Raw genomic sequence first — 11,423 nt, forward strand, 5'->3', positions numbered from 1 at the left:
CGTCTGCGTTTCTTCTCATGTTCTGTATTAAATTCCTTTTTTTCGCATTGTCTTAAGCGCTCAAACAAGCGAGGGTTTCTAAACTGTACGCGAAGTGATCTTAGCAAGATCTAAAAATTTATGGAATGTAAACTGGCAAAACAGTAGCGAGTATGGCAAATCCGCAAGCAAAAACGTGTCTCATATTGCTTCATGTATATGTTAATTAACGCTATTCAGTCTTTTCTTTCAGTATCGTTCGCCAAATTTATCTTTCACCTGAACACGAAACTGGTGATAAATCTGTGACGAGCCGCTAGTAATTAGTATTCTTTCCTGAAAACTGGTGAAAGATCCAGTGCGGGGATGTACTAGAATTTAGTAGGAATACATATTAAAAAAATCGTTATATGATAGTACAAGCGTCAACAGATCTGCGTCTGCAATGATTCAAAACATTCTGCGGGTATCAAAGCTGTGAATAATCTAAGAGACTTGCAATACGCCTTTATCCTACATGGAACATACCTCTCAGACATCCCAACACCTTTACAAAATTTTAATGAACGCCAAAACTTCGTTTTTTGCACGAGAAAGTATGCTACCACTTAACGCTAGTTTTGAGGATCTTTGAGAGTACCATTAATAAACACTAAAGTCTTATGGAGAATTGTCTCATGTCTGATTAATTTAAACACGTATATATGGTGTTGCTCTTGCTTAGCTCTTTCGACTCTCTTTTTTTTTTTTTTTGTTTTTTGCCTATACTGTTGTCTTCAGCTGCAAATTATTTTGAACGGGTAATATGATTACTGGATGTTTGGAGAAGTCGGTGAAGGTGTCTAAACAAATTGTCTCCGGATGAAACGTCGTTTCGTGAGAACCAGAATGATTCTTTTGCTACCGGGATCACCAGCATTTGGTTTCCTGTCACAGTTTCACGAATAACATCGTCGGTAATAAAAGTTTGAAATTATAGAATAACAACTTCATTGTTGGCTGAGCACTCTGAGATGGGGCGAAAACCTGTATCAGTATCTTCTTGCTCTGTTATCAGTAAAGTTTCTTTCATTTTCAGTATCCTCCAAACTCTACTCCGCAATATCACCTCTGGCACGCAGAAAAGGACGTGATTATTTGCATAGATCTGAGCTTACAACCTACGAAATTTGCGCTATGCGATATCCAGATCCGCGTGAACGAAGCGAAAAATGTAAAAAAAAAAAAACAGCCTGTCGGATGGCGGCGTTGGGGCCAAAAAGGAAAAATGTGTATGTAAGACACCGGTGGAGAGAGAGTTGACGTTCCCGATATAACATGTACAACAGTGTTATGTTACTGTGTGATCTGTTGCGCCCTGTGAGATAAGCTGTGACACAAATGGCAGAAGGACATGAACGCTGTCACGTTAATCAAGCACGGGAACACATATAAGATTTTGAAACTTCCTGGCAGATTAAAACTGTCTGCCGGACTGAGACTCGAACTCGAGACCTTTGCCTTTCGCGGGCAAGTGCTCTACCATCTGAGCTACCCAAGCTCGACTCAGGCCCCGTCCTCACAGCTTTACTTCTGCCAGTATCTCGTCCCCTACCTTCCGAACTTAACAGAAGCTCTCCTGCGAACCATGCAGAACTAGCACTCCTGAAAGAAAGAATATTGCGGAGACATGGCTTAGCCACAGCCTGGAGGATATTATCATTTTTGTGGTGTCATGGCAGGATACATCGTGAGTTTTTACAGTTAAGTACAATAAGCACTAACCTGTCAAAAAAAGTACAAGCTCATACGACCTCGACGCCTCATAATTCTGCCACACCAGGAAAACTCTATTTACTATCACTTTTTCTGAACTCGTATCCGTTCGTCATATACAATTTGTGTCTCCTATCCTGAGAGCAAACATTATCAACAACAAAGTTCCAATACAGTACACAACATAACTCAAGACAATAATTACAATGAGTCAGAAATAATCATCAGTTGGTCGAGATTAGCAGACTGAGTTAATTCCATTTCAACAGTTGACACTAAAAGACGATATACTGTACACCTGTGCAAAATGTAGAAAATGTGATGGAGATGTATTATTTTTTCTTTTATCAGTACAAACATCTGTAGGGACAACACGACTTCACGCACTTTGAATTTTATGTAAATCGGTAAATAAAAACTGCTTGCATTCCGTACTGATACATAATAGTCGTACAGTCAACACATCCAAGTTGCAGAATACAAGGGCTGTTACTCACTGTGTGGCATGAATAAAATACACGAGTGAAGGTGATTGTAATGTGACGTACTCTGGAAGCACTAATACGTGTCATATAAAATAATTCCGTGAAGCAATCCACAAAGCCCCATCTTATTTCGCCTTTGAGTACATATATTTGACGAAAAACAGTGAAAATTTCAGTCTCCTTGTCTCAATCCCCTTTGCTGCACCAAAAAACAATTAACAGCTGCGAGTATTAATATAAAGCCGTTATTAATCTGCTATGTATTGTGTAATATTTGTTGCATATCTGACAATGTATCTTAAAATTGCCTTGGCGATAGCTGTATAACTACATAACTCAATAACGACTACTCACTTCACTCACTCTAATTATGCATCTGGTTTCTGTTCACAAGAGATGAAAACCTTTCCTCCTGGTTCCAGTACAAATAAGCGTCATTAACTAGGAATATAGCTATATATTTCCAAGGATGTATGATGTCAAATGCAAGTGTGTAAGCTTCGTCCTATGTGACGCTCGTATAAGTAACACAGAATCGGATGATCTTAAGAGAGTTTCTTCCATGCGTCACATATCTGGAATTTGTAACTAACAGTCATTATACATTAAGATGAAAAGAAATACTATCGCAGTCGCATCATTCGCGGTTACTGTACTGTTTACAATAACAAATGAAAAATTGTATCTGCAATAAAAATCTTTTCCAGCCCATGTCGTTCTTTACACGCGTCAAAATATAATCTAAGAAACTGTTTCGATGGATAGCGCGTCTCTGAATGTGTTGGACTGTGCCCCTACCACGCTCTGGGTCCCTACTCCACGGCTTGTAAGACAGCATCTAAGGTCGAGGGGCAGGCTGCTTGGGAAAACGTCACGACCCCGTCGACAGCGCCCCGTCCCCAAGTCCAGAGAAGTACGCCGGCCTGGGCGCCGTCTGATTTACTGGTGCGCCGAGACGCACAATAAAATTTAATGGTGCATCCCAGGCCGTGACCGGGGATTCCCCGGAGTCGATAAAGAGCGCACAGCCGCACTACCAAGACAGAAGTCTCGTGAGTGGCAGGTGACCCTTGTTCTCTCTTGCCCCGGCATCGGCAAGCATCAGGAAGAAAGTAGCAGCCATTGTTGACGTTATAAATGTGAGAACTTGCTTCGTTAACTATAAAAGGAGGATCCAGGTAACATTCTCATTTAGTTGTCATATCACTAAGTAAGAATTATTTCTCAAAAGAAAAACATCATGATGTTTCTAGTATAATAAACAATCTGAAAAATTACGGTTCGTAAGTATAACGATGCTCCAAAAAACACGTCATGTTTAGGTAGATAATTGTCTGATTGTATAATATAAACTTTCACTGCCGGAATTGTCACAGTTAATAAAATATTCCGGGCTATTATGTCGTGGTCGAAGCGATTTCACTTGGAAACCCGACGTTTCGTCTCCATCTGCAGAGGACATTTTCAAGGGGGATCGTAGCTTTGTCGAATGTCCGATTCACCCCCTGGACAGCTACCGACTACAGAAAAAATCTGTTTCCGCGAGCTTCCGCGCAGTGGCATGACGTCAAATGTTTGAAATCCGCGAGCGCAACTGGTCGTTGTCGACTGCCGTCGTCCGCTCTTGCTCCCATCCCATGGCGGAAGACTGGTTCACATCTTCTTCAGCACCGGAATCCATATTTCGTTCACTTTCACGCCCTCGTCCAGCCTATTAAAATTCATATGACATCACGCCATGGTGTGGAAACTCACGGAAACGGAATTTTGCTGTAGTCGGTAGCGAGCCAGGGTGTGAATCGGACTCTCACCAAAGCTATGACCCGCTTTGAAAATATCCTCCGTACATGGGGACGAAACGTCAGGTTTCAAAGTAAAACCCCTTCGACTACGGCATAGTAGCCCGGAATATTTTATTAATTGTGAGTTTATTGTCAACCAGTTATTCGACAACGACTTCGCACGCAGAGCAGTCATAAGTGAAATAATTAAATTAGAATATCCCTCTGAATTTAACTGTAAATTTTCATACTTCGGTTTTACATAAAGTATCAAACGTTTTAATTTCTCAGAAGAAAGGCTGGCCGAATCTTTTGCATGGGAACGCAGCCGATTAACTGCGCTTGAAAATGTGTATGTTGTACTTCAGCGAAACAGGAACTGTTGGCTTTAGTCAGCTTGAAATTACTGAAGACGCGCAGCAGTCGTTTGATTGCACGATCACAAAAACATGTACATGTTAACAAAACATTTTTGCAGTTTCGACCACTTTTGTATTTCTAAGTTTTGTACCTATACTTCAGTCTGTGATTAAGGTCTTGTATTTACAGCAGTTTCATCCGAATGGTCATGTGTTTCAGTAGCCAAATGGGTTATGAGCAGTCGGTGACGCTTACCACTTGATAAGAACACAGCGGTGTCACTGGGTCTTCGTGTGTACTTGAGATTGGTTTGAAGATGGTTGTCACATAAGCGAGTCCGGTAACCACCAGTAAAATTAAAATAAATTCGGTTTGGGTTGATACTTTTTATTTATATTAAGTACAGTCGCTGATATTCCAGTTTCATGACAAAAATAAGGATTACCTTCATTTTTGCAAAATTTGTTCCTATTTTAGTAAGTTTGCCGAGATTAGTTCTTTCCCTGTACCAGAAAATATTTACCTTCTTTAAATTCCGTCAGTAACGGTTTCTGTTTCTTAAATTGGTTCGGCGTTGTTCTATTGCGTAATATCTCCCTTCCTCTATTCACGCTTTCGTCATTTCTTTTTTATTGATCCTAAAACTACGAGAGAAATTTGTTGTTTTGCGTACCAACTTTTGTAACGTGGAATGCTGTCTGTAACTCGTAATCTTGTTCTGATGACTTTTTGTCGCCTTTCCTTAGCTCGGATGATTCTTAGATCTTTCAGTTTATCTCTTATTCTGCCTCTTCCATATTTCGTAGTTAGTTATAATCCTACATTATAATTCTTATTCATAAAGAGACTTTCAGAAATAATAGAAAATCCTAATTTTCCGTTTTTAGTATTTCTATATGCTTTTTTTATCGTACTGCCATGTCTGTCATATTCTGTAAACTGTCGGCAGATATTAGGTAATCCATTTTGAGATCGTTTCTCTCTTCTATCCAATTTTACTTCACTTTTGAACTTAGATTATCCTAATATTTTCTTCATTCCTCGATGTTCATCTAAAGATGCGAACTTAAAATCTCATCTTTCTTCTTTCTTTATTATAGCACACAATCAAACAAGAATGCATGTAGGCCATAGCTTTCTCTAAGTTCTGGTGTAGTCTAAAGTAGATCTAACAATATAGCATCAACTTTCCTGTAGTACGTACTTGCTCTTGTCAGTATCCCTATGCATTTCAAATGCCGTAAGAATACTCAAAAAGGCAGATAGCTGCGGACATATAAATATTTTAAATACGTTATTATTTCTTTTGTACCTCAATCTACGTACATAAGTCGGTTTGAAATCACAGCCTTAGTATACATGCACCGTTTGTTGTTAGCGGTCTCCCCAAACATTCTTGAGCACACATCGCCTCTGCCGAATTATCTAAATGTTTCACTAAATCTAAGTAATTTAACACACTTTTGTCTATAGAGTAATGATTCACAATAATGTCTTCTGTGATAGCTTGTAGGTTGTACAGAACAGGCAGCGTGAAGACACTTTTAAATTAGGAGATGCTTATTTAGAAAACTGCTTGAAAGAAAAGTGACGTCGTCTAAAGCAGGGGTAGTCAACCTTTTTTACCTATCGCACATTTTTGTATCTCTGTTAGTAGTAAGACTTTCTAATTTCCCACCGATTCCACAGTAATAGTGATTTATAAAGCAGGAAAGTAACTTTATAAAAAATTTTAAGTGCAGTTACAATAAGTAGAAGCATATAATAATAATTACATACCAAATAATTTACGTCAATTTTTTTAAACCCAACGAAAATGTTTTTGAAACCCTTACCGCCTACCGCCTATCGTGGAAACTAGAAAGCCCACTAGTGGGTGGCAGGGACCAGTTTGACTGTCACTGGTCTAAAAAAACCGGTCGCACAGGACTTTTGCACTGTGAGATGATTTTGATATTAACACCGTAGACTGTGTTTCATTATATTTTGACATATGTATACAAGGATAATCACAAGGGCAGTTCTCGGATGCTGTTTTAATTTCAGTTACCGTAGCTTAGTACGATTCACCTACGAATCCAAGAACCTTCTGCTACGAAGGAACCAATATCAATATATTCATCGGAACTTTCCACTGAAGCTTAAGTTGGTTAGATCGGTAGGAACAGATAAATAAAAAAGTTAATATCGTAAAAATCAGCAGCATCCTCAGAGGCATAATGTGTTAGAAATTGTTCAAAAACGAGGAAAGCAGAGACCATCCGTCTCACTGGCCAACGATTCTGCAGAGGGATATATGAAGCACACATTCTCCACACTTCACTGGACAGTCGCATCAATCTCCTCTCGAATGGAAGAACTCTGCCCCCTTGCCCCATAAATAGGCGATTTATGTGTCGGCAGTGGCAACACAATGCAATGTCTGCTCGTCTCAAGGGTTCTTCGACGAGTGACTCCGGGATACAGAAAGCAGTACTGCAAGAAACGCTGGTTTACTACGTCACACTACTTATCTTTATATTTACAACCTACGTTTGGCGTTTAGTGACTTTTTGGATACCGTTTCGTGATGTAATACATACGTCCTGAGGAAAGGGGTGCTGTTTTTCAGAAACAGCGTAGTTCGCAGTGGGTTTTCTGTTCGTTCAATCAGACTGCGAATATAGATTCTAAGAATCTGACACGTTTCTGAAGTGGAGCTTAACAACAGCCTTCTCGTACGGCTGAAAGTTAACAAGACATCAAAATTTTAAACCACCGTCTTCTCTACAAGGTTTTGAAAACAAAAGAGGCGAGGGAATCAGAGGTGTGTATACGACGGCGAAATAAAGCGTGCTGCTGGGTAACGAAGAATTATTCTTCTGCGAAAGCAAGGGAGGGCACTTTTTGCTCCATCCGTGAGCGGAATCTCGCAGGGGAAGGCCAGCTCCTTTTCTTTTTCCTTCCAAGGGTGAACCTTCCTCGTGCGGAAAGAGGGTGAGATTTAATTCGTGGGCAACAAGCTATCTCTATGAGAAGGAACAGTCTGTGCTTACTCCCAAACTTCCTCTTTGTTGTTCTAATCATTAAGTCAGGAAAATATGTGACACCTGTTCTGATGAGATTAAAAGCGGCGCTATCACCAGTGTTCTCTTACGAATGAGAATTATGTTCCTTTACAGCTGAACCCATACCTGTATGTAGTGTCTGCAATTTTATCTGTTCGACTGCTATACGTCAAAACGTAAAAAAGAAATGGTCTGCCAATCATTTCGCAAGGAGGTCACAGTCATAAATTTTTGTTTAATATTTTTTTGTCTTGCAACTGTGCTTTACATGTGGTCTGGGGAAGACAACATACATACACAAAAATAGAAAAATAGTATGTCAGTAAAAGAGGTATGACAGATAGAAAATAATACTTATCAAATCATTCTTACGTGTTGTGTAAACGAAGCGGCATGAAATTTGTATTCTTGACCTAACTGACGTTGTAGTGAGCTCGTACCCAACCATCGCAGCGACGGAATCAAGGAGCACCATTTTCGCGACGTTAAACTTTTCTCAGATGTATATGTTCACATAACCAGAAAGTTTATAGGAACACAGTGGTTTGGTCACATACGAAATAGTATGCCAGTGAATAATGTAAACTATTTTCAGTATGTAAAGAAAATAACTAAACGAAAGAATTACGCTCCAGGCAATCAGCAAAAATAATATTTTACCCAAGTCAGATTGCTGATATATGCGGCAGCTCTCGGATTTAATAAAATCCGAGGTGAACATGGGATGAAAGACATGTGTTACCCTGTAGCAGCTTCTACACACAAGGGAATTAGCTATGACAGAAAATCGTAAATCTCAAAACCGCTGTTACTTAGCCTTTGTGTTGAGAAGTGACTCGTCTTTCGGCAGCAAATGGTTTTTCTCCAGAAACTAGAGACAATTTCACGAACAAGTTAGTACGTTGCACATCTCTGGATAAACTATAAAGTTACGTTATTTCGCAGGAAGAACAAAACTGTGAAATCAAAGTTAATACATTTCTAATAGTATAGATAACTATGGAATAGCTGTAAATTCACCCACTATTGGCTTCGGCGATCGCTAGTGTATTTCATACATGCTGTACCCTGCAGCAGCTTCTACAGACAGAACCTTTCGCTATGTATTTGCCCTTCATTTTAATGCGTGGCCTTGCGTTGAAAGGGAAGAAATTTCTTTTTGCAAATAGCCGGGTCATCGTATGCTAGCTGTACATCGTTTGACAACGCGTTCCCTTTCTGCATTGTCAGCTCCCTGTGCGGCAAGTTAATAGTGAGCAGATGAACTGGAGTTAACGACAATTTCGCTTCGAAATGGAGGTGAAATTAATCTCCTCTATAAAAAAAAAAAAGGAGTGAAGTAGGAAGGTACCACTAAGGAACTGGCTGTCGCTTGCTTTCATGGAGCTAATACTGTTAATCAAGGAGCTATTTCTGTACTTGCATGTTCTGAAAACCAGTAGCACAGAGGTTTCTCAGTTCGCAATAACGTCGCTTTCGCCGAGCTTTACCACGCTCATTGCGCCTTCTCGAGGCCTTCCCGCGGGCGTTTGCTCCTGCGGTGCCATGGGACGGCGGGCTGCGCTTGCGGTCCCCCGGGGACAAAGTCCGGCGGACTTGCTCTTGGCTGGGAGGCCGCACCGGTAATGGAGCACTCGGATCGCGCCTTCCATTTTTTATCGGCTTCCGCCACTCAGGAACAAACACTGCTGAAGAGCGGAACCTGCACCGATATTAGACGCTGCTCCGCACCGCAGTGGAGACCGACATCGCGGAATGGCAATGATTTTTGCCTAACAAAAAACCAAAGACAGCTTTGTTATTTTCTCCCACACCGTCGTCCACATAGATCTTTTAGGTTGCTAACAGTTTGTTTGACCAGGGGCCTGTGGTTTGGGCACGCAGATCAACTGACCTCACATGTCTGGGTTTCTTCCTCTGGTGGTATATGAAGCAGCCGGTGTATGAAACCGTCGTGGAAACAGAAGAAAATCTCGTCCCTAGGACTGCCGTCGTTGTTGGCACCATTGCGGACATGCCAGGAGTCTTCGAACGGACACGACAGTCAATGGTCCGACGATGTACTGCCTGCATACGGGCCAGTGGTCGCTAGTCGTGCATTCGAGCAGTTACTGTGCATGCCACTACCGTAATTAAACTACCTTCTGTGAAAAGCAGCAGAGATTACCATCAGAGACCCTGTCCACCATAACGAAATATATTTGTTTTGATGTTCTCTACCTCCTGTATGAATTTGAACGAATAGTTTCGGAACACGTTGCAGAAGTAAGGACAAGGGAATAGCACAACATAACGTACTCCGTTATTTAATCCAGTAACAGTAAATATGCTGTATGCCAGAGAGGGTACTAATATGACTTCGATTGGTCGAGACGCTCTATTAACCGACATAAAGTAGCCTTTAAACAGGAAAATACGCTGAATTTATAACGTGTAACTACTGCTGTAATTTGTGTGAAGGACCGCTATAGCGGATAATATTATCTTCCGTTTTCATTCATATGGCAGTTAAAGATTTTCTATGCCTGTCTGTTGCAGACGGAAGAGATTCTGGCCCTCCGAAGCTAGCTGCTCCGAGCGTTAAGGTGAGTATCAGCTTATTCCTGCAAATAATCGTAATTTTTGCTGTTCCCGTATCGGTATTTTCTCCTTCACATTAATATTTTAATGATATTGATTTAGCCCACCGTGTGCAGCGATTAGGCTACCTTAACTCACGAGATAAAAGCGAGAGATTACACTGTGTGATCGAAAGTACTCAGGCACCCACTGTGCAGTGCGGAATTGACCGAAGCCGTCAGTATGAATGCACGCGGGAAGTATCATATTGTCAACAGAGAAACAGTGACAGCAGAAGGGGTCACTAAGGAGAGCTCAGTAACTTCGAATGTGGACTAGTCATTGGATGATACCTGAGTAACAAATCCATCAGATACATTTCAACCCTTCTAAATCTGACCAAGTCAGCTGTTGGTGATGTGAATATGAAGTGGAAACGCGAAGGAATAATCACACATATACCAAGACCGGGCAGACATCATACACTGAGGTACAGGGACCATTGAGCATAGCAGAGAGTGCTAATAAAAACGTAGCAAGAAAGCAGGGGAAGTAATCACTCGTGGGTTCGAGAGTGCTACCAGAAGTCCAGCTAGCACAATGACTGTGCGTAGGGAGTTAAAGAGAATGATGTGATTAGGGGTCATGAATCACGCTGTATCCTGCCCAAGCGAATGGTAGGACTTGGGTTTGAGGAATGCCTGGAGAACGTTACCTGGTTCAAATGGCTCTGAGCGCTATGGGACTTAACATCTGAGGTCATCAGTCACCTAGACTTAGAACTACTTAAACCTTACTAACCTAAGGACATCACACACATCCATGCCCGAGGCAGGATTCGAACCTGCGACCGTAGCAGCAGTGCGGTTCCGGACTGGAGCGCCTAGAACCGCTCGGCCACAACGGCTGGCGAACGTTGCCTGCCATCATGTGTAGTCACTCCAGACCCCGGCGTCCAACATCACTACATTTTCTGGTTTCGGCACATGAGGAAGAATGGGCTACTATTCCTCCACGGACTTTGAGACGTCTCACTGAAAGTGTTCCCAGCAGAGTTCAAGTTGTCATAAAGGCGGAGAGTCGACACACCGCATATTAATGTCTACTGATAGGTGTATGCATACTTTTGATCAGATAGTGTATTTATCGCACCACCCAGGTATCTAATTACAAAGGATAACTAATCATTGTAGACTGTGTAACAAAGCTGTTCACAGGACAATTTTTCATTTGTACACATATGACAAATTTATGTGATTTCTATGCTAATCATTTTGAGTTGCTTGATTCTCAATTAGTGTATAGATTACTTTTTTACCTTTCGTCATCTTGTGGTCACATTCACGTTACGCGAGTTATAGGTGTGGAGACTTACTAAAGAACTATTACTTTATCTCACAGTTCCATTGTTGACATTCTGCTCTCCATTAGTCAGAATATTTTTATTATTGTAATCA

The 11,423-nt window shown here is 41.1% G+C and overlaps 1 protein-coding gene across 1 annotated transcript in view; it reads left to right on the forward strand.

Moving 5' to 3' along the window:
- The window catches only part of LOC126152714 (mucin-19-like), a 401,377-nt gene that overhangs the window by 23,246 nt on the left and 366,708 nt on the right, over positions 1-11,423 (forward strand). The window contains exon 4 of the mRNA XM_049916057.1: positions 9,946-9,992. Coding sequence (XP_049772014.1) covers positions 9,946-9,992 — 47 coding nt within the window. The remainder of the gene's footprint in view (positions 1-9,945; positions 9,993-11,423) is intronic.

This window comes from Schistocerca cancellata, chromosome 1 (genome assembly GCF_023864275.1).
Source record: "Schistocerca cancellata isolate TAMUIC-IGC-003103 chromosome 1, iqSchCanc2.1, whole genome shotgun sequence".
In the NCBI taxonomy this organism is placed as follows: Eukaryota; Metazoa; Arthropoda; class Insecta; order Orthoptera; family Acrididae; genus Schistocerca; species Schistocerca cancellata.